Source organism: Neopelma chrysocephalum, unplaced genomic scaffold, assembly GCF_003984885.1.
Source record: "Neopelma chrysocephalum unplaced genomic scaffold, ASM398488v2 Primary Assembly neopelma1_123, whole genome shotgun sequence".
NCBI lineage: Eukaryota > Metazoa > Chordata > Aves > Passeriformes > Pipridae > Neopelma > Neopelma chrysocephalum.
In genome coordinates this window covers 1,402,062-1,427,669 of record NW_020897785.1, presented here as the reverse complement: position 1 = coordinate 1,427,669, position 25,608 = coordinate 1,402,062, and the positions used below count along the sequence as shown (strand labels likewise).

At 44.5% G+C, this 25,608-nt stretch overlaps 1 protein-coding gene across 15 annotated transcripts in view; it reads left to right on the top strand.

Annotated features, from left to right (window-relative positions):
• HMBOX1 (homeobox containing 1) overlaps positions 1–25,608 on the top strand; it is a 107,712-nt gene that overhangs the window by 58,396 nt on the left and 23,708 nt on the right. For all 15 annotated transcript variants that reach the window (XM_027697793.1, XM_027697789.1, XM_027697785.1 and 12 more), the window contains exons 3-6: positions 1,605–2,084; positions 4,312–4,397; positions 13,221–13,331; positions 20,665–20,818. In XM_027697793.1, coding sequence (XP_027553594.1) covers positions 1,605–2,084; positions 4,312–4,397; positions 13,221–13,331; positions 20,665–20,818 — 831 coding nt within the window. The remainder of the gene's footprint in view (positions 1–1,604; positions 2,085–4,311; positions 4,398–13,220; positions 13,332–20,664; positions 20,819–25,608) is intronic.

Below are 25,608 nucleotides of genomic sequence, written 5' to 3'. Positions count from 1 at the left end.
CCTGCCTTATCCTCCTGCTTCCTTCTCCCTTGGATGGGAGTCATCCCTGCCTTGTCCTCCTGCTTCCTTCTCCCACCAAACAATGAAAGGGGTTCAGTAGTTGATGGATGAGGCCAGAGATGGGACCATCTCCTCATTTCTGTATTTCCCAGGCTGCAAAAGGCATTTTTGTGGATTTGTGCATCCTGGGTTTATAGGACCATATCTATACAGTTACACTCAAACTCCAGCTATACTTAGCAAACCAGTTCTTAGTGTTCTTCAGCCTGTATTACAGATCTCTAGTCACCCTGTGTCTCCTGTTGGGAATTTCTTTGTGCCGGTACAAAAATGGACACGAGGAGTCATCTTCAAAATCCATAGGCAGGAATAGGCAGCCCTGTGCCTGGAAGGTCCCACAGCCATCATCCCTCTCTTGGTTTTCACGTGGTCCTTGGAATCCTTATTTGACTTTTCTGAGTGCTCACAGGGATGGTACATTAACTCTGTCACATCTCCTGGAGTTTGAGTGATCTCCTCACCCTGCTCTCCTGCAGGAGTGGTAATAAAGCCTTGACTCATAAGAAGATTCACGAGAAGGATGGAAAATGCCTTGTTCTCCTTGCCAAGTTCTGTCTGCCCTCCATCTGCCATCCCTTCTTCTCAAGATCTAGAGCTCTGAAGGAGGTGATCTTGTTGTTTGTGTGCCAGTTGGATCTGTAGTGAGGAGAGTTAGGAAAGAAAAGAGATTGAGGGAGCATATTGTGATTTTTTTCTTCTCAGTTCCATGTCTGGGCTTTGCAGCAAATCCATGTTCATTGTTCTGGCACCTTGGGAAGTTTAGGAGTTAAAAATGCTTTTGATGAGCCACCAGGATGATTGAGTTACATGAGAGGGCTGCCTTTGGAGGGGAAAAGGCTGAAGACTTATTTCTTTAAATGAAAGCTCAGGAGTAATTGGATGTGCTGCACTTTCCTTGTCAGGGCAGGCGATCCGTGACAGCGTTCCAGGTTCAAAAGTTCCCAACTTCAGAAATCCAGCTTCAGAAACGGGACTTCAGTCAAATCAACTTAGGTCCTACAGGCCACTAGAATTTCCGTTAGGTGTGTTTTTATCTTCTTTTCTTTCTTTTTTTTCGAGGTTGCAGCAAAAGTTAGGGCAACTTGAACTCTTTGTAGTTAAGATTTGAAAGAGTCGAGATTGATAAATCTCACGTCACAGCCGGTTAAAACTTCTCCAGAAAAACTCAACCACTGGCCTCGACCGAACAGTTTTGGAATGTGGGATTTCTGCCTGGTGGGTAAATGGGGGCAAAATTTTTTGTGAAATCAAGTTGCAGCCTTTGCTGTCCAAAGCAAAAGGGTACAAACTGCAGGTGTAGGGAATGCCAGGAGAAGAGGGAAATGCTGTTGGAGCACTCCAAAGAAAATAAGCCCTTTTTGAGCCTGGCATTTTTGGGAGGTTGCCTGCTGAGGTGGTTTGGAGGTGCACTTTTGTGCTGCCAGTTCTGTCGTGTGTGTGTCTTAAAGTTTTGGACCAGGATTGATCTTTGAGGCGTGCAAAGTACTTCCCGTGTGCCACAGTTGACCTGAAGTATTTGGTTTCCTGTTTTCCCTCGTTTTCAGCCTGCTGGAAACCATGTCTCACTACACGGACGAGCCAAGATTTACCATAGAGCAGATAGACCTTCTGCAGCGCCTGAGACGCACGGGAATGACCAGGCATGAGATCCTCCACGCTCTGGAAACCTTGGATCGCCTCGACCAAGAGCATAGCGACAAATTCGGGAGAAGGTCCGGCTACGGGGGCGGTTCCTACGGCAACAGCACCAACAACGTGCCGGCCTCCTCCTCCACGGCCACGGCCTCCACGCAGACCCAGCACTGTGGGATGTCCCCCTCGCCCAGCAACAGTTACGACACCTCCCCGCAGCCTTGCACTACTAATCAGAACGGGAGGGAGAGTAACGACAGGTTGTCCGCCTTCAACGGGAAGATGTCGCCCACCCGGTACCCCCTGGCCAACAGCCTGGCCCAGAGGTCCTACAGCTTCGAGGCCTCCGAGGAGGACCTGGACATCGACGACAAGGTGGAGGAGCTGATGAGGTTAGTGGAGGTCTTGTCGCTTGGATCTGTAGCGGGGAGACTCAGGAGAGAAAAGAGGTTAAGGGGGAGCGTATTGGGATTTTTTTTCAGTTCTGTTTCTGGGCTTTGCAGCAAATCCGTGTTTGTTGTTCTGGCACCTTGGGAAGTTTGGGAGTTAAAAATGCTTTTGATGAACCACCACGAAGTTTGGAAGGGTAGAGAGAGAAGTGCCTCAGAGGAGTGTGTGTGTTGGAGGAGCGCTGTGGTAGCCACAGAGGGTGGGAAAACACTGGCCCAGGTTGCCCAGAGAGGTGGTGGATGCCCCAGCGCTCCAAACATTCAAGGTCAGGTTGGTCTGGACTCTCAGCAACCTGATCTAACTGAAGATATCTCTGTTTATTGCAGGCCTTTAAAGGTCTCTTCCAAAGCCCAAACCATTCCATTGGGATTCAGTGATTATCAGGAGAGCAGGAGCTGCTTCAGAGCTGTTCCCTGCCAGTTCCCCAAGGGTCACTATCCTAGAACCCCTCACCTGCCCCTCAGCCTTGTGTAGACAGCCCCTGGCCCTGTGGGTATCCCACAGTCTTGCTGTTGGAATATTTTTGCCCATGCTGTGCCAAAAAGTGGGATTGCACTAATTTTCCACCCTACTTTTATTTAGAGGAATTCTGAGTGTCAACTCACATGACTCCTCCTCTACTGCTTCATACCCCTTGTAATTCCTTCCATATAGAGGGAGAGTAGGGAATCCTGCTTGGATTGGTCAGTGCTTTCCAGTGGGATCTGCAGAGGATGGATGTTTCCTGTTTGTAATTTGTGGCAGGGATTTGCAGAGGCTGCAGAGTGGTGTAGGGAAATGCAAACAGTAAAGAAGAACAGAAGTTTTCAGTCAGAGCCAGTTGTTGGGTTTTTTCCCCAGCCTGACCTTCCTTTACTTCTGGCAGCTTCTTTTTCAGGCAGAGATGAAAGGAGGGGATTATACTCCTGAGGATGAAAGCCGGAGTCAGTGGGCTTTGAGAGCACAAAAAAAAATAAGAGGAAAGGCCAAATGTCTCAAAACAATTTTGGTCATAATGTTGGACTGTCTTTCCCCCCCACCCCGAAATTGCAACATTCACAAAGTACCTGTGTGAGAACTGGGGTTCATAAGCTCCAGGGTGGAAATATGTTTGGAGATTTAGGGTAAAGGTGTGGCTTTTGAGGGAGAGGATTAGAGATGAGCAGTGAGAAAAGCTGATCACCCTCATTCCCTGCTGGATGATGGAAGGTATGTGCAGCAGAGAGCCAGGTTCCCATGGCTGAGGTTTAATCATCCCGTTGAGTTTTGGGTTCCTATGCAATAAGTCTCAGGTAATGCTTTTAGTGCTTATTTAAACCGAAATTACGTTTATTTGCAGGCATATGGAAGATGAGTGTTGGGTACAGAAATAAAAATGAACCCACAACATGGCATTTATTTTGCATTTAGATTTACAAGCTCGAGTCTGCCTTGAATGCGGCTGTGAGGGGAGAAGGGAAATGACCAAATAATAAAGCCTAATAAAGGCTGGTTTTAATTGTCTGCCCTTCTCAGGAAGGGAAGGAGGAAGAGAAAGGCAAAATATGTGTTTAATGCGATTGAAATTTGCTGTATATCACAGTCCCTGTGCAACCCCCAATTTATTTGCTTTTTAGCAGAGTTTTAGCCCCTTCTGAGCTACCTGTGCAGACCTTGTAAAATTCATACAAATACCTCAGTTCATTCAGTGCAAAATCAGGACTAAAGTAGAGGACTAAGGGGGTTCAGTGAGGGGACAGAGGTTGCAAAATCTCTTTTCCTTCAGATCTTTTCCTTGAAAGGCTGGAGGAGGTTGGTGTGTGCAAATTCATTTGGGTAACTAACCATGCAGCCCCTGCTATCCTTTATTTTTTATTTTTTGTGCCTCATTTTTATGACTGAGGTTTTTATGCTGGTATGAGAGATTTATTCATCCCTGTGTAATGAAACTTTGTACATTCCATATGGCAGTGCTGCACCTAATATGAATTATATGGGACATGAGTCATCCATTCTCCTGCTCCTGTACTCGGATCAAACGTGACACTTGTTAAAAGAAGTGTCCATTGCTGAGGCACTTGGACTGTTTTGCTGCCAGCCTTCCCCACTCCTGATCCCCTAAATAAAGGAAATAAAGCCATTTTCCACCTTCATGGTGCACTTTGGCCTGTCCCTCTTTTTGTGTGTCCTGTTGTTGTTTTGTTTTGGTAGGAGGGACAGCAGTGTGATAAAGGAGGAAATCAAAGCCTTCCTGGCCAACCGGAGAATCTCCCAAGCAGTTGTTGCACAGGTAACAGGTAAGAGCTCGGGGGGGGGAGTCCCTTCTGAATTTTGGGAAGCTGTGTCTAAACTGCCTCTCAGAGCACGGTGCAGATGTTGGAATATCACTTGGCTTTCTGCATTGCAGTGCAGATCTGTCAGCTTAGTCATGATAATGTATGCCTTTGATTTAAGACCCATTGTCCTGCACATCATGGAACTTCCCCAGTGAATCACTTTTTCCTTTTTTTTTTCCCATTTTTTTTTTCCTGTGGCTTGTGCTTGGAGATTTTATTTTACGGCATTAAAATAAGCCCAAAGTTCTTATCTTAAAATGAAAACGGTTTTCCTTAATTCTTAAATTGTTTGTTGAGTGCAGCAAATAGATGCATATCTGCATCTCTGTGTATGGAGAGGGAGAGAGATAATGTACATTTATATTCTAAAAAGTATATGAATAGTCAGGAGATGCAGCTGTAACTGGTATCACTGCAGCCAGGAGTCGGATTATGAGAGTTGGAAGGTTTGTCCATCACTTGCCTTTGAGTCACAGTTAAAATGAGATCTGAGTTTGAGGGGTGACCAGACCAGCTTTGATTTTACATAGAAAGAGGAGTTAGTTGTGTTTGTGCCCCCTGCCCTGAACCTTCTCTCTTTCACATGCAGGACGAGTGAACACACTGCAGTGATATCCCACCTTCCCTGGGTGTGTTCCCAGAGCTTTACACAAAGAGTGACAAAGTCCTGCTGCTCCTTCATGGGGTGGGGTGTTATTAGTTGTCCTTTACAGGCTCACACTGCTTATCCAGAACACTGTGGCTGGTGGCATCTTCAGAATCACTTTGGTTGGAAAAACCCTCCAAGACCATCAAGTCCAACCATGCTCTCAGCACTGACAAGGCCACCACATGTCCCCAAGTGCCACACCCACACGGCTTTTAAATCCCTCCAGGGATGGGGACTCCAGCACTGCCCTGGGCAGCTTCCTTTCCATGAAAGAATTGTTCCCAATATCCAACCTAAACATGCCTTGGTGCAGCTTGGGGCTGTTTCTTCTTGTCCTGTCCCTTGTTCCCTGGGAGCAGAGCCCAATTTCCCCCTTGACTCCCCCCTCCTGTCAGGTTGTTGCAGAGCCAGAAGGTCTCCCCTGAGCCTCCTTTTCTCCAGGCTGAGTCCCCCCAGCTCCCTCAGCTGCTCCTGGTGCTCCAGCCCCTTTCCCAGCTCTGTTCTCTTCCCTGGACTTGCTCAAGCCCCTCAATGTCTCAGGAGGAAAACTCAATAAAATCCCAAAGCTCAGTCCCGTGTTACACCTGTAAGACTTAGTAATTTTTTAACCCAAGCTTGGATGAAGATCTTGAAATAGATAATTTTTAAGGTTCCTTGGTGACTGGAAATGCCAAATCAGCAGGAGGGAAGTTGTTCTCTTATATTTCCAGTATTTGAAATGTCATAAGAACCCATCTGTCTGGGAGCTCTGGATTTGCAGACAGCTGAGGTGGGCAGGCAGGAACAAGTGCTGGAGACACGGAGCCTGGAATTCCTTCCACGTCTCCAACTCTCCTCTGTGATCTTGGGCAAAATTCCTTGTCCTTCCCTGGTTTCAGTTTCATCTGGAAAATCATGAGATTAACATTTTGTGTAAATGTAAGGGATGTTTTCAGCCTTATTAAATGTTAGCACTAGTATTTCAATAATTAAACTCTAAGTCAAGTTGCTTAAATTGTACCTGAACTCGGAAATGTTGGTAGTTAGTGGGTCACTCTCCTGCTTTTGTGCATTCCCTGCCTGAATGTAGTCCTGGAATAACCCATCTCTGAATTAAGCTCTGTACAGCACCCTTCATGTCTGCCAGCAAGTCAGACCATCTTCCCCTGCAGGAGGAGTAATGCACAGAGGGAAAAACTGCAGGAAAGGAGTCTTTCCAAAGCAAGCCAATATTTCTTTTGATCAGTGGGGCCACTGAATCAGAATCACCACACCAAAACTAATGTATTGATGAAAGGAATGGATCTAATTATAATTAACTAGGTGGGCACATGTCTCTGATACCCCTGGATCAGGCTGTAGGAAAGTCAAGCCCAGTCTCTTCACAGCTGGTGGTTTTTCTCCTCCCATCCTGAGCTGTCTCTCTTGGATTTCAGTTGGCATGGGGTTGGCATGTAGCCTTTGGGAGCTCAGATTGTTTCCTCCCGTGAATAAACGACTCCATCCACTTCAGACATGGCTGACTAAATTTCACACCCATCCCACTCAACTCAAGGGGAATCCAGGATGAGCTCCCACGGTGATCAGAGAAATACTGGAAGATGTCACTGGAGAGAAGGAGGACTGAACTAGTGGCACTGTGTTATTATCCTGTTGTCAGGCCAAGTCAATGGGAAACCAGGTGGATCTTTGCAGTTGATCCCTGTCATCCTCTGTAGGAAGGTTCCAGGAGCCGATTGATTTTAAATATAACCCACAGCCCTGTGTAAGCAAATGTGTAGTTCTTCCATGGCACAATCAAGTACATAGTTATGGCTTATCTGAAAGAAATAGTGAATCTCAGAGATGTTTGAAAGGACCAGATTAAAGAGCGTGCTCAGCACTACCAGGGAGAAACATCAGCTTCCTCTCAAAAGCACAGGGTGGTGAGGAGGGACTAAAATAGCTCAGGACAGAGATCCAGAGCAGAGAGCACGTGTCCCAGGGCTCTCACTTGCAGAGTTTTTTAGGCCTGATGAGTGCTGGTTGACTTGTGTGTTCTTCAGATGTCTCCAGCATCCAGGAGGCTCCCGAGGAATGCCTGGAAAAATGCTTTTGGTTCATTAAAATAACAGTTTGTGTAGACAGAGGCAATGCTTTGCAGAATATATGATCCCAACTGGCATCATCTCAGTATTTACAGCCTTAGTCTTAGTGGTAAAGGTGTTCTGTAAATAGTTACTTATACAAGAGGAAAATGAATAAATTAGCTTTTAGGCTTCAGCCCTTCTGCTCCAGGAAGAGGCAAGAAAGAAAAGAGAAATGTATGGCTGGCTCTGAACTCTCTCAGGGAAGTTATTTGGCTTGGCTGCCCCTGCTGCCAACTTTGTCCTTTCCCTCTCTACCAATTCCTTTACTACTCTAAAAAATTGTGTGTGTGTGTGTGTAATGGGAGGGGATCATGGCATGGGGAGGGGGAAAGCAATAACAGGGAACCTGAACAGTGATATTGGACCTTTAGCTTGGAGTCCAGAACTTGGCTGCCTTGTCTTAATTATGGCTGGGTTTGAACCGGCCAGATTGGACGTACAAGTGATAAACTTGAGCTGAACCAATGTGTTTGGACATCTTCAGGCTGCAGATTTCTCATCAGCTCATCAGAGGCTGTGATGTTTCCCCAGTGCTTACAACCTTATTTATCCCCTCTCTGTAACTTGCCCTTGGGGCGGAAACCTGCAAAACTTCCATTTTGCCTTATTTTGCTAATTCTTCGAGCTCCTCTTTCATTCAGAAATCTATTTCTCCTTTTTCCCATCTTAATTCTCATATTGCAAAGCACTTAACAGGATCCACGTTCCTACCCCAGCCTCTGCATCAGTAAACAGCTTTTCCTTTTGTTTTTCCTGCTGTAGCACAAGGGAAGTGATGGAGAGGGAGGATACATGACAGAGGAACATGGAGCTGAAGGTTAAAGTCAGCTGTTGCAGTAGAACAATTTTTTAGGCTCTCTTAGCCCATATAAAATTACCAGAAACTTTAAAAATGATTTAGATAATGAATCTGACGGGAAAAAATTAAACCTGGAAGACGTTCTATGGAGTACTGGGAGGAGAGGGCAGGTTGGAAAATAGTAACAGAATTTTAAATGGTGACTTGAAAATAAAGGAATGATTGATAAGAAGCAAAACCTTAACATAACACTTATTAGTGCTGGTCCTAAAAACAGGAGCTGCTTTTTATAGAAACTTTTTTAATGGTGTCTGTAATAAGATAAACAAGAAGCACTTGGGTTGGGCTCTGTATAAATAATCTCCTACTGATAAGAAAAATGACAGTATAAACAGGAGCTAATAATAGTTCCTGCGGAATTTCCTATCTTGGATTTGGAGCTGCTTTTACCAGGAGCTGCAGCTTTGCTCAGGGTGGGGGTTCAGCCCCATGTGGGGCAGGTGAGGGGCCAAATTTTTATCAGCCCTAATTTGAAGTCTTGTGCTGCAATTTGCTTTAATTGCCACCAGAATTGTGTCTGGGCATCAATTGAGTTCTGGTCAGAAGGCAAAGGATAAAAAGAGAAATGTAAACTTGCAAAGAGATGCTGCCTGAGCTTCCAAATGGGGCTGGAAAGTGGGGGAAGTGTTTTCAGGAACTGTTTGTTCTGTGCTACAGTAAAGGAGAGAGGGAGGAGTATTCAGGGATGAGCCCTTTGCAGGTGGGAATAAATATTTTAATGGATGATGCCTCTGCAAGGTTTGGAAATACTACCTTTCCCATTTTTTACACATAGGGAGTGAAGGAACCAAAAAAAAAAAAAAATCCTTATTTTCCTGAGGTTGCAGAGCAGAAATTTGAATTCAGATTTTTTAAAAAACCAAACCATTTAAAAAACCAAACCAAAACCCAAGAATAAAAACTCAGAGGTCATTTTTTGTTGTTGTTTTTAAATACACACAGAGCTTTGCAGGGTGCAGTTCTGCTCACCTTCCCAGTTATTCTGCTGGTACAGCCCAGCCCTGTCCTACTGTCTCTGTCATAATTGAGATGAGAACTCCAGGAGCTGGCTTTCCATTATGCTAAACACACACAGCATCCAGTGCAGTGGAGGGCAGCCTTGGAGCACTGCTGGAACAAATAAAATCCCTGAAGGTTTGGAACCCACACACAGGGATGCTGAGCAAATGCAAATACAAAGGGAAACTTAACTAGTCCTATTGTATGAAGAGAATTCAGAAAGTTACTGAGTACTGATCATCTGAAATGGCATGCCACAGGATTTTGAAAAACATTTTCCTTCCATCTTCTCTTTTTAAACTCATGACAACACAGGGAAAGCTTTTTCTTCCCCCTATGATTTTGATCTTTGCAGGTTTTCTGTAAACAAGCTTTGCTAATCTCCTTAAATTGATAGGTGTCCTTTGCAAGCACTTGTTCTGTGGATGTAGGACTTTGCTTACAAAGTGAAGAATTAAAACACAGTCAGTTACTTTCTTCTCCGGGTCTGACGTGTTCCAGGTGCTTCTAAAAACCTCTCCTGAAAGAAACATGAAAGAAATGCAAAGCAGAGCCGCTGAACAAATCTGTGAAGGTGAAAACCGGTTCCCAAAGACTCGCTGAGTAGCAGCGTTGAGGGTTATGAGGAGATTTGTACTTCAGATACCAGTTGCCTCCTCTTGATGCTGTGTTTTGCCATTTCTTTTATGTATTTGAAAGGGAAACTCTTTCCTCAGATAACTTGTGTAGGAGCCAGCAGGGCTGGCCGGCGGAGTGAGTGCAACCTGCCACCTCCGTGGGGTTTATTGTTAGGAAGCAGAGCCTGCCACGGGAAGGAGTGATGTGTGACACAAGAAGTCAGCATTTTAAATTGCAACAGCCCTTTGTGAACACCGCTTTTCTTCAGTGTTTTCTGTGACAAAACTTGTTGTGCTCACAGCCATGTGTTCGTGGCCCTGCTGTTGCTGGGCCCAGAGGATGACAGTCTTCCCCATTCAGTTTGGGAGTGAATTTCCTCCACACAGCTGGATTTTCAGTATTCCAGAGAACTTATTTCATTAGGCTGCTTCTGGCAGCAGGAGGATTTCTTCTTTTCCTGCCAGTGCAATTTCCTAGAGGGGAATGATTACAGACAATGTGCCGGTGTGGTCCTGGCCGGCAGTACCTGGCCCTGGCCCTGAGGCACTTGAGATGCAACAAACTCTGATGTGACAGTTTGGGGGGGGGTTGTTTTTTTTAATTGAAAAGAGGGAAGGATGGATATGGATTAGGACATTGGGATCTAGGAGATCCTGGATCAATTCTGCTACGGACTTCACACATGACCTTGATCAGTGAAGCCGTTGAAATGCGGTTTTTGGGCCTCTAAACTGAGCTGAGGTACAGATAAGTTTTATGCCTTAAGAACATTTTGCAGAAGCAGCTTTTTGAACTGTGAGGACTCTCAGTGAGTCGAAGGATCAGCTGCTGTGGCTAAATGACACCAGTTATTTTGCCACAGAAGGATTCCAGCTCAGGTACAGCTCTGTATCGGAGGACTTTGGTGCAGTTCAGTACGTTGTGACAGTGCAGAGTTGCTGGTAAGACAGATACAGGTTAAAAGACAAAGAAAGACATCAACCTGTTGGAACAAGCCCAGAGAAGGGCCATGGAGATGATTAGAAGTTTGGAGCACCTCTCCTGTGAGAACAGGCTGAAGGGATTGGGGTTGTTCAGCCCGGAGAAGAGAAGGCTCTGGGGAGACCTTATTGTGGTCTATAAGAAAGATGGGGACAAACTTAGCAGGGCCTGTTATGACAAGGGGTAATGTTTTTAAACTGAAGGAGGGTCAGTTTAGATTAGATAGAATAAAGAAGCTTTTTACAATGAGAATGTTAAAACCCTGGCACAGGTTGCCCAGAAAGCTGGTGGATGCCCCATCCTTGAAAACGTTCAAGGTCAGATTGGATGGGGCTCTGAACAACCCGACCTAGTCAAAGATGTCCCTGCTCGTTGCAGGGGATGTTGGACTAGATGACCTTTAAAAGTCTTTTCCAACTCAAATTTTTCTATGATTCTATGAAAGTGGACATGGCAACACCCAGCTTGAGTCTTTTGGCTCCTTCCCCTTTGCGCTGTGCCGAGCACATGGTCTGGAGTGGTCACATCTGTACCACGTTGTGACTGTGTCAGGCAGCCTTGTGAGCAGAATTCGGATTTTCCACTTGCTGAGGACATCTAATCTCTGTTTATAATTTTTATCTAACAGTGCTCTGTGTTTATATCTTAGTTTGTTGTCCAAACACTCAGCACACACTAATTCACTGCAGTAAGTGTAAGTGGACTGTAGTAAACAAGTAAATGTGTGGTGCTGTTACCCAGTGATTGATGGGAGCTGGGCAGCCAAACCTTCGTGTCCCACAGCACTGTGTTCAAAAAATGGCTTTTATAAATCATAAGAGTAGGTCAAGAGCTGCAAATTTTCAAAACTTGGTCCCTTCACTAGTGATCAAGCATCTAGATGGCATGATTTCAACTAGACTCTGGAAGCCTTGGTCTGGGCCAGAGGATATCACCAACTTACATTGACTTCTTTTGGTATTAACTTGTAACTTCCACTGTTACTTGATGTAAACTTGGCAGGATCTAAGATTTCTGCTTGGTTGAATAATTCCACTTCCCTTGTAATATAAACTCAGTTTTAGATCCCAGTGTGGGCCCTGGGGGTAGGCAACTCTTGGCTGCCCCAGCTGTTCCTGAACTCTTTCAGTTGTGGGCAAGGCAGTCTCTGGGAATGGGTTTTAAGAAAATCAGGGTCTGTTTTGTGGGCACAGCCCTGGTGAATAGCAGTAAACTTCCGCCTCGGAAACAAAACATTCCTACCCCTTTTCCCCAGGATAATTAAAACTTCATAGCCTCCAGAATTCCGTTTCAGGAAGAACAATTAAGAGTATAAACCCCGTGATTTTAAAAATCTGGTTGGAGTAAACCCACCTGAATATGGTACCTGAGAGTCAAGTTGAGACATTCTGAACTTAACTACCTCCGGTGTTCAACACAGAAAAAAAGCACAGTAAAACCCCCAGATTGGAAGCAGTAAAACTACAGGGGGTTGTTTTTCATGAGTTAAATATGATTATGAGATCTTACAAAACCTTGATGCATCTCAAGAGGGAACAGGGAGTTGGGTTTCTGTGTGAGAACCAGCCTCTACCTGCCTGGGCATTATCACCAAGCAGGTGGTGGCACAGGTGGTGTTGGCAGTATATTGTTACTTGGAGCACCTCCTAAAACTTCACTTCTCAGGAGAGTTGAGCTGTTGTTAACCCTTCCTGGTGGCTGAAGAGCCTTGTGGAAAGCACGGGGAGCTGTTCTGCCTGAAGTTCTGCTGTAGTTATTCAGCAAACTATACATTTGTTGATGTTGCCAAGTGAACCTGCAGTTCACCTCCTGGTGCACTTTTAAACCTCTTGTTTTGTTTAGTTTCCCTCCTAATCACTTTTTGCCCTTTCTGCATTGATCCTTCATTCGCTGTCAGGCTTTGGAAATAACTCTGTTATCTTCTACAATTTTTTTCCCCTTTTTACTCTTTTCTTAGAAATCTTGCTATAAAAACTGGACTGTTTTGTCCCTAGTCATGCCTGGATACCTGGAGCTTGACTCCTGCTTTGCTGGCAGACAGCTGCCCTTCCTGGGTTGTTTTCTGGCCGTTGTTCCAGCTGCTGACAGTTGGTTTGCTCCATTTCTGGGCTGATTTGATCTGTATCACACAAACTGTTTCTGCGTTTATCTCCCTCATTCAAGCATCGAGTGATAACGATCTCTTAACTATCGTTATATGTGTGTAACAGTGGGGAAGGGACTTGTTCCCATTTCACAGATGAAGAAGTTTAAGAATCAGAGAAGTTGTGGACAATTCGAGTCACTGGTAGATTTGGCTTCCCAGTTTGCACCCTTTTTGCCTGTGGGTCGATTGGGCAGATTCCAGGATGTCCCTTGAGTAAGGATGAACAAAACACCAGGGAGAAGTTAAGGCAGTTTGGGGCAGGGCAGGGAGGCTTCAGCTCTGCTTTCCCTGGGATCGAAGCACTGCAGGTTCCTGGGCTTTGTGAGGCAACACCCTTTATCAGTATAAAAACCACCTAAAAATGTTTTATGAATAACAAGTTTTCTCTTTCTCCTTTTTTTGTGTTTGGTTCTGGTTTTTCCAGGGATCAGTCAGAGCCGGATCTCCCATTGGCTGTTGCAGCAGGGGTCGGACCTGAGTGAACAGAAGAAAAGGGCATTTTACAGATGGTACCAGCTTGAGAAGACAAATCCTGGTAAACAAACACAGCCTAAACATCTCCTGCTGTTTATTTATGGAATGGAAACCTTTTGTCACTGTTATATCACTGATAATTCACTCCTTGTTTGGGGTACTCCAGAGGTTCTTCCTCTGAACAGTTTAATTTTTAGGAGGGTGGGAACAAATTTTCACTTTGCTTTTCACCAAATGATCCAGAGCTGACTCATCCAGATCTATCTCATCCATAGCTGTCTGTCCAGCTCCTCAGTCATGGATATTTGCCCTGCCCTCCCACCACTAACTAAATCTGGGAATCAAAAGCAGTCAATGGAGTTACAGTCAGTTAATTAATGAAATACCTGCTGAGGCTCTTCAGAATGAACAATTAGAAAACATTAATAATGGCTGCATAATACAGAGTTGCAGCAAAAAATCCACAGTTTGGCAGAGAGGATCTTTGGGATAACTTCAGAGGGTTTTGGGTTGGATCTCCTGGATGGGATGTTGATAGTTCCAGTGATAAACTGGAGATGTGTCTTTCAAATCCCACCTGCCTCTCCAAATCTCAAAATAGATCTTGAATATAAAAGGAGAAGTAAAGCTCCTCATTATCTTTAACTAACCAGCAATCTTCGGCATCACAGTTGAATTAATTTCCTCACATTGTTCTTCTCCACAGATTTTGTTTGACCACAATTCTTTTTTTTTTCCCTTTAGCAGTTTTATTGTAAAGATCAAAATATTTACGTTTAATTTCCTTTAAACAATGGCGTGATTAAATTAACTGTGTAATTGTTTTAAGGAATTTAAAACTCAGGCTCTCTAATGCGAGCTTGGCTTCAATACCCAGAACTCTATTAAGAAAAATTCCAGTGAAAACAAGAGTCTCAAAACCCCTGCTTTGTGTGTGAGCTGAAAATCAAGAGGCTCCAGCTGCCAGTTGGCCTGGGAATGCCTCAGATTTAAGTTGGGTGGGTTCAAAGTGACAGCTGAGCCTGTTTCTTCTGGTAAGCATCTAGAAATTTGTTTTAAAGAATGAAAGTGCCAAGGAGCCTTGGTTTTTGCACTGGCTCAGGATCAGCAAAGTTCCTGGGTACAACCATCCAGTATCAGCTCCTTGGAGAGGCTGGGATTGTGCCCTGCAAAGTGACTCCCAGACATTTCTCTTTGATGGAAGGTGTTGCCTCCAAAGTAGTGGAGAGACTTAGAGGGTTTTGGAAAGTGTATTTTGGGGAAAAAAAACCTGCAAAAATCTGCTCTAGATGAAACCTGTTGTGTGGATCTTTCCTATCGCTTTGCATCTTTTCTTGCCAGTGTCACATGAAGCTGTTTAAGAAATCACGTTCTGTGCTGGGATAAGAGAAATCTTGTCCAATTCAGCACTAAAATCTTTACTTCTTAACCTTCTTTCTTTCCCCATATCCACGAGCTCACATCTCCTTTGTCCTTTTGCTCTTGAGAAGTGTCTTAAGGAAGGAAGACTTTCAACACTGAAGGAAGTGGCTTAAATTGAAATGAGTCCACGTGAACCTCTGCTTTTCTTTATACACACATGGAAAACCTTCTGGAAGAGGGGTTGTTTGAGTGTAAGCTTTTTCCCAATAAGAAATCTTAAACAGCATTTTCAAGAAGTGTAAAAGGCAAATTGTTTCCTCTGCCTAAGCAAAGGGACTATTTGGATGCACTTAAATTCCTTTTAGAACTAAATAACATTTGGTTTCTTTTAAGGCACTGAGGTAAAGGGACGAACTTTCAGCTTTCCTGAAGCTGTGGGGAAAGTCTGCTCGAGGAAAATAGGGTTGTATTTATTTATTTATTGTAGGATCATCCACTGCTTTGAATTACTGCCATCTGCTATATTGCAGGTCAGAGCAGGTAGCCAGGAGATAATTAACAAGTGTCTTCTGGAAGGTACCAACCTTGTCCAAAGAATCCTGGATTTAAATCACTGTTACAAAACTAATTTAGAGCCAAAGTTTTGGATCCTACTTACTGTATCCTGTGATTAGTAGACAAACCACTACATTCTGCTGTTTCCTCTAGAGCCAGAAAATGAGGAAATCAGTGGAACTTCCTGCCATGTTCCCAAAGAAGTGATGCCATCACTGCACTCTGTGTAGAGTGTGAAAGATTGTCCTCCTTGGAGGAAACTTAAGAGATTAAATGACTGGCATGTGCTTTTTTCTATTTGCTTGCTTGCTAAGAAGTGGCATTTGGCTTTCTGTTCTCAGAATTCCCAACTTTTCCAATTCTAGCTGCTGGGAACAAAACCTCAGTCCTTTGAGTGACTGAGTCAGGTCCCTGTGCAGAACACCTGCATGTTTGAGTTACTAGTGGGCAAAGTGAGGTCTTTGGGAACTAATTAGTTCCCCAATTTCTTTAATTCCTCATCTTGCAAAGCTGGATCCTCAGAGTTAAATCCAGACTGAATTTGTGTACTGGAAAAAAACCTTTCACTTAAAATCGAACCAGTTTTGAAGGACTAGGACAGCAGATAAAGTCAATTTATAAAGTGGGAAGGAGGAATAGTTGTTTTGTGTGGAAAGGACTGGAGATCTCTTGGCAGGCCTGCAGCCTTCCCTTGGCTCTGCCAGTTTTTCTCTACAATTTGTAGAATTCACCTTTATTACCCCACTTTCCCATCTCAACAAAGGTGAGCCCTGTTCCCTGAGTGTGACACCCCTGCTTTGCCTCATAGCAGGGCCTGTCTTTTACTGTGCTTTTGTAAGCAAAAGATACCTTATAAATATATAAAAAGAGATTTTATTTTAGTTTTTTTTCAAATGTAGAATGGTGCTATATAATGCTTTTAAATCATCCACAAGCCTTCCTGCATCTGCCAACCAAAGAATTTCATGCTGGGGAACCTTAAGGCAGTTTCAGGACACTGCTGCTGTTCAGATGTTGCTCCTGTATAGAAGAGGCTCAGCAATTCCATCACTTCCATTCTTTTCCAGCTTTCTCTGGCCTCTTGAATGTGCTGTTTGTTCCTTGCTTGGGTTTGATTGCTGGTTTGCATGGGCGGTTTCTGTATTTCTCCTGTCTCTGGTGGTGGGTGTTCAGACAGCAGCAGACTGGAACGTGTCAAGAGAGACTGAAATCTCATGGACCAGGGGAAAAAAACCACCCACTTTTCCTACTGTTTGCAATAATCTTGCTCAAAAATGTCTTAATCACCATTTTCCTGGTAGGAGTGATGTCTGAGTTAATGGCAATGCTGTGAATTCCAGAGTTCTACTGGTTGTAAATTTTTCTGGGAGGAGTTGCCAATTAGGGTGAAAGGCAGTTTTCTTGTTGAAGGGGAGAAGTCAATGCTAAATGCAAGTATTTGAAAGGTCTTTAATCCAATTAATAGGGATGCTTTTCATTTAGATGGTGCTTTTTTCAGACAGGCACCACTTGTCCTGTGTTTTGTGGAGGACTGAGAGCGTTTTGGCAATAGATAAATAGTATATATTTCAGAAGCCAGTATGTGAGTGCAGAGAGTCCTGCAATGTTCTGACTGATTTTTTTCAGAGCCCATGGGTTTTAAATAAATAAATATTTCTTTTTAGATTGGTAGCTGTTACCCTGATTAGTTTGCCTGACACTGGGTCTTGGACAATGTGGAAAGTTTGTTATGGAGTAACTTTAACTTATCTCTTGCCTCTTGTAGTGCAAAGTGAAGCTGGCACCTAGAAATGATGTGTTAAAGTTACAGATGGGTACAGACTGCTTCCATTTAGGCTGGGTATTTATTTCTGCCAGTCTTCTGTAATAGGAAGGCAGCTGTGGTCACCTTGAAGAGAACCCTCTGCTCTTGCTCCTTGAACAAAAGGGAAAAAGAGAGGTAGTTATTGTCAAGATGTAGCATCTCTTGTGTTATTCCCAGAGCAGTTCTTGTTGAGCTCTAAAAGAAAAGTCTACCCAATATCAGGGGGTTTGCACTGGGAATGGATTGTTGGTGATGTGCTATTTCCCAGAGCAAACAGTCCTTGCTCTGATCCTTTTCATCCAGGGCAGGAGCTCTGGAGGGAACTTTTTGTTGTGCTGCTGCTGATCCAAATCTACCGTGGTGGCTCGGCTCGGGAGGAACTGAGAGGTGTTTATTGTGTGATCTGGGGTCAGCCTGGCTAAAAATACAGTGAGACAGCTGTTCTTATCAGTGCAGTGGAAGAGAGGTACTTGCTGCAAAGACTTGCCAGGAAATGGTTCCTTGGAGCTGGGAGATGCCTGAGGCTCGGAGTTCCCATCCTGTGCCTCGCCCCTATGGCAGGGCCTCTTTGGGGCACGTGATGGGGATCAGCAACTGCATGTGATGCTCTTACAGCAACTCCCTTTCCTCAGGATAGTGTCTGGGATGTGCCCGGAGAAGGCAGCCCTTCTCCATGAGGAATTCTGAATATAGAGAGAGCTGCATTCTGGTTGGGAAGCGCCAATCTTGCCTCCTCTCCCCAAAGTCATACCTTGCATTTGAGGGAATTCAGGTTTGCACAGAGAAAACCCAGCACTGCAGGAAAAGGTCCTCAGCACTGGCAGGGAGTGAGAGATGCCACTTTTCCTTTCCCTCTGTGAAGGCAGTTCTTCCCAGGCAGTTCACCTCTACACCCCTGAGGGATGTCTGACTGTTTGATGCATATACTGAGATGAAAATCTCATGCTGTATTTTCTCCACTCTTGTCTGCTCAGGAGAGAAGTTTCACTTCTTCTTCTTAAAAGCTGTTTGAGGGGTTTATAAAAAGATTCTGAACTGGTGACTGGGATGGAACTTAGTAAGTTATAAAGAAGTGGAGCTGGGTGGTGAGAAGATTGGGATGAAGCTTTGGAACAGCAGAATAAACGGGATCCCCAAGTGGTCATTGAATTGAGGGGGATGAGGAAAAGCTCCAGAGTTACCTTATCAAATGTGGCAGCAGTGCATGTCAGGAATCCTAAATGGTTTGGGTTCAAGATCACCTTGTTCCACCCCTGCCATGGGCAGGGACACCTTCCACTAGCCCATGTGACTCCAAGCCCCATCCAGCCTGGCCTTGGACACTTCCAGGGATCCAGGAGCAGCCACAGCTTCTCTGGGCAACCTGTGCCAGGGCCTCAACACCCTCAAAGCCAAGAATTCCTTCCCAATCTCCCATCTCTCCCTGCCCTCTGGCAGTGGGAAGCCATTCCCTGTGTCCTGTTCCTCCATCCATTGTCCCAAGTCTCTCTCCAGCTCTCCTGGAGCCCCTTTAGGCTCTGGAAGGGGCTCCAAGGTCTCCCTGGATCCTTCTGTTCTCCAGGTGAACACCCCCAGCTCTCCCAGCCTGCATCCAGGGCACAGGGGCTCCAGCCTTTGGTGCATCCCATGTCCTCTCTTTCCACATGTACATCCAATCCCATTTTGGGTCTCTTTATGCATTCAGATCCTTCCCTCTCTGTTTGTGGTACTTGCTTGTAATTCTCAGCATATTTCTCTCTTATCTGCTGCCAATATTGATGTTACCCCATAGAAAAGAGAAATAGGTAAATTGATCCAGCAGGGCTACTAAAACAAAAAAAGTGTGTTATATTCAGTATATGAACATATCAGTAGCAGCAGCAGCAGCAAATTTATGCTTTCAATGCAGATTTTTTTCAGCCTCTGTCTGAAAAATCTCAGAAAAATTTCATGGAAGGACTTACCTTGATGTTGGGCATCACTGATTTTGCTATACTCTCCCTGTGAAATTAAACCTTCAGGTAGGGAAAGTATACTGCTAAGACAATGTAGGGAAAATGAATTTCTTTTCCTCTTCTTCCCTGTCTCTTTTTTAAGTTTTATTTTTTTTTAAGGAGGGGCGTTTTGTGGTTTTTTGTTTGTTTTTCAATTTTTGAAGTGTATTCAAAGCTTGGCAACTCTACACCGACCCAACCCCCTAAAGTGTGCAAGTACTAGAAAGACCAGATAAGGAGCTTTCCTTGAAATGGCCTCCCAGTAAAATTGGCACTATAGGAAATATTTCATGTTTCAATAAAACCCAAGTAATCTGTGTGGGCTCGTTAGCTGGGAATTAGTGAGAGGCACCGTGTGTTGTGTGTGCAAGGCAGAGATTGTGGGGCTTCACTTCCTACAGGCTCCTCCTGGGTAACATTTGTAAATTGTTTGGAGCTCCACTACCTGCCACAGATGCAGTGAGGAAAATACTCTGTGTGCATTTCTGGGAGGGAGCACAGCCAAGTGCCTAAATAGCTTGTTTCTTGCTTTTTAGCTCCAGGAATTTGTTTATTGGTTAAACTCTTAAGTTCCCTTGACCCTTTTACCCCGTTGTGTGTTAGAGGAGCAGTGTTGTTTCACTACCACAGTCTGTTTGGATGATTAAATCCCAACCCAGAGGGGTTTGCTGTCTCAGCCCTGCTCTGTGTGTGCAGAGTTCTGTGAGCAGAGCTGCTCCTCCTGGGTCTGCCCGCTGCAGGAATTCCGGTGGAGCTCAGAATGCTTGTGGGATAGAGGTGGTGATTTATCTTTTCATACACTTTTTTTTTTCTTACTGTTTTGCACACAAGAACAGCTCTTCCCTCCCTGTGGGGGAACTCACTGAGCACAAAGCTGTCCTTCAGAACATGCCCTGCTTTCCGTCCTCGTGTCCTGTCCCAGGTTCCGTCCTCACCAAGGGATGTATGAAAGATCGATCTCCCAGTGTGTGCCTTGATTTATCTTGATTTATTAACTGAGAGGCTCTTGTGGAAAGAATCAGGGGTAAGTTTCAAAGGGGCCTTTCCTGAAGGCATCTTGCCAAGTCCTGTCTCGTGCTTGATGCTTTCCAGCTCAGAGCTATTGAAAGGAGAAATACGTCCACAGAAAGGGAGCAGAAGAGGAAAGTTGTGTTAATCTGCTTTCAGTGACTTTTCCAGGCCCCCTGGTACCCGTGAGCCCATGTTTGCACAGGCCACAGGTTGTGCTTCTGTTGATGGAGCTGCTTCAGGTGTTCACTCAGCTCTTTGGACACACTGAGATACTGTTGGTATAAATTTTCCATTTTGTTTCCTGACACTGCTGTAAAATTAAACAGAAACTGCTGTTTCCCATTTTGTGACAGACCAGGTGGCAGCACAGCCTAAATAAATCCCAGCTGGGGCACAGCTCACCCTTTCTGTACAACCCCTTTCTCTTGATGAAGACAGGACAGCTCTTCCTAAGTGCCTGTCAGTTCAGTTATGTCTCCTTAGACTTCCATGGTCACCTGGTACCTCTCTGGCTTGGAGGTTGGGGATGGCAACCCTTTGTATATCTTTAAGGTGTCTCTGTTGGACAATGCTTTACTTTTTCAATGTGAATGGTTTCCCCATCTGTCTTGTCTTTTTTCCATGAGCAGGAATGAAAGGATTTGCATGACTTTTAACCCCCTAAACCCCACAATATTTGTTATTCTTAGGGGCCACACTAAGCATGAGACCAGCTCCTATCCCAGTAGAAGAGCCAGAATGGAGACAGACGCCTCCCCCAGTCACAGCTACCTCTGGGACCTTCAGACTACGGCGAGGCAGTCGGTTCACGTGGAGAAAGGAGTGCCTGGCAGTCATGGAAAGGTAGGTCACTCTGGGGGTTTGGAGGTGGGTGTTTTAAAGCCAACTCAAGTGTCCTTTTGCCTGCTCTGGTGAACACCAGCACTGTTTTCATGGGTGTGTTTTAGCATCCTGCAAGCCTGTAATTGATTCTAGAGAGTAGGAGGAGCTCTTTTACCTCTTGTGTTGTTTAAAAAAATGTAGCACTGCTCTGGACAATCTCTCTTTTTTTTGTAGCCCCCAGGACATCATGTGTTTAGCTCAGTATTGGTGTTCAGCTCCTCCTTTGCTTTTGCAGAAACCTTTCCACTTAGCCTAATCCAGGCCCCCTCTTGGTGGGGGTCTGCACTCTCTTTATACTCTGCATTTCTCCTTTCCCACTTTTCCTGATTCCCCTCATATATCCTGGTATTTTATAGTTGGTACTGGCATTTCGGCAGCGCTGCGATTGCTCAGGATGCAGAACTTTGCCTAACAAGCCGTAGATTCCTTGTCCAAAAAGGCTCTTACAGCCCTTTTGCATGAGCTGGGAGCAGCACAGAGCAAAGTGGATCTTTCAAATACATCTGCAGAGTGGGAGGTGATCATTAGAGCTCCCAGCTCTCCAGTCCTGCAGAGATGGAGCACTCTGAGCCTGGGCGTGCTTTACCTTTCCCTCTGCTCGCTGTAATGTCTCTTTTGTGGATAATGTTGTATAACAGGAAAGGACCAGTGAACTCAGATGTAGTTTAGGGATGAATGCTTGTTTCTGTTCAGGGCTAAATGGCTGGGAAGAGTTTTCTCCCATCTGAGGGCAGGAGGAGCTTCCTTTCCATGGAAGCACCACGTGTGTGCTACGCTCCTCTGGTTTGCAATTCCAGCGAGACCTCGGCCAGCAGATCTGTGGGATGTGCTTTTACCATTTCTATAATGCTCCTCTTCCCTCCTGCTTGCACAAGGGCCTTGGGAACTGATTAGGAGCAGGAGCTGAGGCTGAGCTAAGACTGAAATCCTGAGCTCCCTCAGGAACACAAGATAGACACACTTCTGTGTGGGCACAGGTCATCACAGGGTCTTTGCAGGACTGGAACCAGTAACTAAGTGTTTGTTTCCCTATTCTGGCCTGGCACTGCATTGATATTTTCAGCTTAGGCTGAATGTTTCCCCAAAGGAAATAATGTTTGAAATCTGTTCTGCTTTGCTGGACTAAGCTAATGTAAAGTCCTGGGATCTGATTGTACAGGGCTGTGTTTTTCTGGTGTTCCCCTCCACAGAGACAGTACAGGATCTTTAGCACTTTAAAATGCTTGTATGACTGTCCTGGTGTGTAAAATGACAAAACCACCACAGCTCTGTGTGCCTTCAGGACAGCACCATCTCCTGATGAACCTTCTGTGTGTGAAATAGTTACTCTGAAGTAGAATTAGAGCTCTTTGGATGTGGCTGTTTTCATTTTTTGGTTTCTGTCTGTCCTGCAGTGCAATAACTGCTGTTCTTTGCTGTTTGAATCCTGGTTGTGCCTCAGACACCTCTGTGGGGAAACACAGAGCAGAGAAAGAGCTGAGCAAACCAGCAGAACCCTTTCCTCCTCCACATCTCTCCTCAAGCCTGTCTCTGCTGAGACACTCTCAGAGAACCTGTGGTGGTTTGATGTGTCTGTTAGAAAGGTGTGAGATTTGGGTTTGGTTATGGAAAGAAGCAAATCAGTGCTGACATTGGAAATCTCCCAGTTGTGAATGCAGATACATAATCACTCGATCTTAATTTTTCATTAACCTCTTTTCTTCTTTGTCGTTCTTGATTTTGTTCTCTGTGTCTTGTGCTCTGTAAGGTCTTTGCTGCAGGGGTTTTCTTCTTATTCTGCTGCTACCACATTGCCTTAATCCTGGCTTTAATGTTAATTTGCCAAGCCCTTGGTAGGTCACCGTGAGCGCTGAGTTTCCCAGCCTTGTGTGGGGTAGTGGAAATCAGGGCTGAGGAGTTTCATTCAAGGCAGGACCACCAGTAAAAGTGTTGTATGGCAATAAAACTACACCATAAAGCAAGCTGGGAATATGGTTGTTAAACTGTTGTGCTTTAGTAGGCCTAGTAGAGCTGGAGGGATGAGCTGTTTTATGTGACAGGTTCTGAAAGAGTGGGAGAAAAATGCTCTTCTGGGAGCCCCAGGAAGAAAGGAACTAATTTCACTTACAAGTCACTGGAGTCTTCCAGGCTTGTCCATAATGTGACTCATAACAGCAGCAGGATGGAGGTAACCAGATTCCTGACTGTCTGGCCCAAGAGATCGGGTTTCCTCTGTGCCACAGGGTCAGGAATAAGCATTTGGCCACTAAAATGGTGGTTGGCATTGCCTGTGGGCTGGTGCTTTTTGTTTGGTAATTTGCATTTTCCTCCCAAGGATTAAATTTTCACTGTGAATGGAGGCATCTCACTTTAATGGGCTGTTTTCCTCCAGGAAATGCAAGTTCCACTGCATTGTGTTTGTATGTCCTGCTGCTTTGGGAACCTCAGCTGATAACTGTCCAGCAAGGAGGAACAGAGATGCAGGAGACAATTCCATCCAACTCATATGAGGGTTGTAAACACCTCCCTCTCTGGTTGCCTTCTGCACTTAGAACTGACTTTGATCATTTAGTTTAAAGCCTGATGATAAGAGGGTTGAATCTAAACCTTGCTGGAAACTTTTGTGTAGGTAATGCAGAACTTCTTCCTTCTGAGTGGTGCTGGAATGCTGTATAAACAATTTTTGGGTGAGGGTGGGGGTGTTGACCTGCTCTGTCAGTTAATTGTGTGCTTTTGAGTTGTATTCAGTTGGTGAGAACTGCCACCACTAAAAGTCGATGTGTCAAACCAGCTGAGAGCACTTCAGGGGAAGGACCTGAATTTGATTGCAGAAATTAGTGGGATTTGCTTCCTGGAGCACTGAAAATGCACAGCACCAGTCAGGATTTGGCCCAAGAGCTGAATGAGAAGGGTGAGGGTTGAAGGGCTCGTTTCTCTTTTTTTTTTAAAAAAGATTGAAATCAACAAAAATTCCAGTGCAATTAATTATTATATTGGTGCCAACCTGATAGGATTAAGATTAGAGTTAGGGCCATATACTTAGATGTCTGATGTACCTAAGTGTCTGTGTACAGGGTATGTGTATTAAAGAAACTAATTGGTTTATACTGGATTTCCAGAATGCTGCTTGTGGTTTGTGTAATTCAATTCTCCAGTCTTCCCTGCTTTTTTGGAATCCTCCCAGAGTAGTTGATTAGTCTCTGGGCTTAGATTTCGGACAATGGATTCGGGTCTCTTTTCTCCCTTTATTTATTTATTTTTTTATTTTTTTAAACATCTCTCTCAATATTTATGCTGTGAAGGTTAAGAGGAGCAGTAGTTCCAGAAAGTAAAGCTCTATATTTAACTGCAGACTAGGTGTGGTTCAGACAACTGCAGTGCAAAGCTCCTTCTCTCTGCTGTGCTACTGATACCAACCTTGACCTGTTCCCTCCTGGAGCCTCCTGCCCGTGGAATATGCTGAGTTTTGAGTGTGTCGGTGTTGTCGTGTGGCTTTGCCCTCCTTTGGGAACAGAGCTAAGACTGCAAGAGTCCTTTCTGTGCAAACCTCAGGTTAAACTTGAAAGCCTGTTTCTGCTTCACTTTCCCGTTCTTTTTCTGTTACTTCTTGTCCCACAGATAATTTTTATTTTTCTTTTCTCTGCTTTACCTCTTCTTTTCAACCCCTCTCGTTAGAACCACGAAATAGAAAATTCCCTCGGGGTTTTCTCTTTTTTTTTTTTTTTAACAAAACTGTGTTGTCTTGTCGTTTTATTTTCTTTATTATTATTTTTTTCCCCGAGAGATTTGTACTTCTCCTCTAATCATGTGTTGGAGTTGAGGTTTATCTTCTTTTTCAGGCAAACAGAATAACTAAGATTGGCAGCAGAATCAGTGACTTTATACCCGTTTTAAGGCACTTCTGTCGAGTGCCATTAAAGACTGGAGGGGGGGTTGAGTGTTGTTTTTTAAGTATACACTTTATCCAAAGATTAAATTAAAAAAACTGTAAATTCTGCCCTAAACAAAAATGAATAATTCATCAGTTGAACGTATTTCAGTTTGCCTGGGGAGCAGAGACTTTGCTTTCTGGTTGAGGGTTATTTGGTTTGATTTTATGGGTCTGATTTTTTTTATTTTAACACTTGTCTGTGCTTGTGAAGCTCCTTTTGGAAAGGGTGTATTTAGATTAAATAAGACTAAGATGATATAGATACCCATTATCCCCATTTCATAGATGGCAAAACAGAGTCAGGTGTTTCACTTGGCTTTATTCCCGAGAGAAATGGGTTTAGATTTCCCAAGATAGGAGAGTATAGTTTCATGCTATAGCTGAGCTGAATTAACAGTTTGTCACCAGCTCATCCTTAGGTGTTATCCTGCCTCACCACCCTTCTCAATTCCTCCTCCTCCTCAGTTTCCCTGCTCCTGCCACCCTGCACTGTGCCAGATATGTTTCTTGTCTGATGGAAATAGCAGCCAGTTCAGCTCAGTTCAGGGAAAATAAATCCTTTTTGTTCCCCCCCTGCATTTTCCTGAATTGGTTCATCTTGCTGTGCAGGGAGGGGGTGCCAGAGCTGTCCCAGGGCAAAGGACAGAGATGCACAGCTGGGATCACGAGGAAGGGAAGTTTAACAAAAGATGGATGGATTATCCGTGGTGGGTTTTTGATCTGCTTGGTTTTGTTCTGGTTTTGTTTGGTTTGAGTTGGGTGAGTTCCTGGTTTCATTAAAAGCGTGGCCATACTGGCAGTTGTGCTGGCATCATGGAGGAGGGGTCTTTTGATTTTTCCA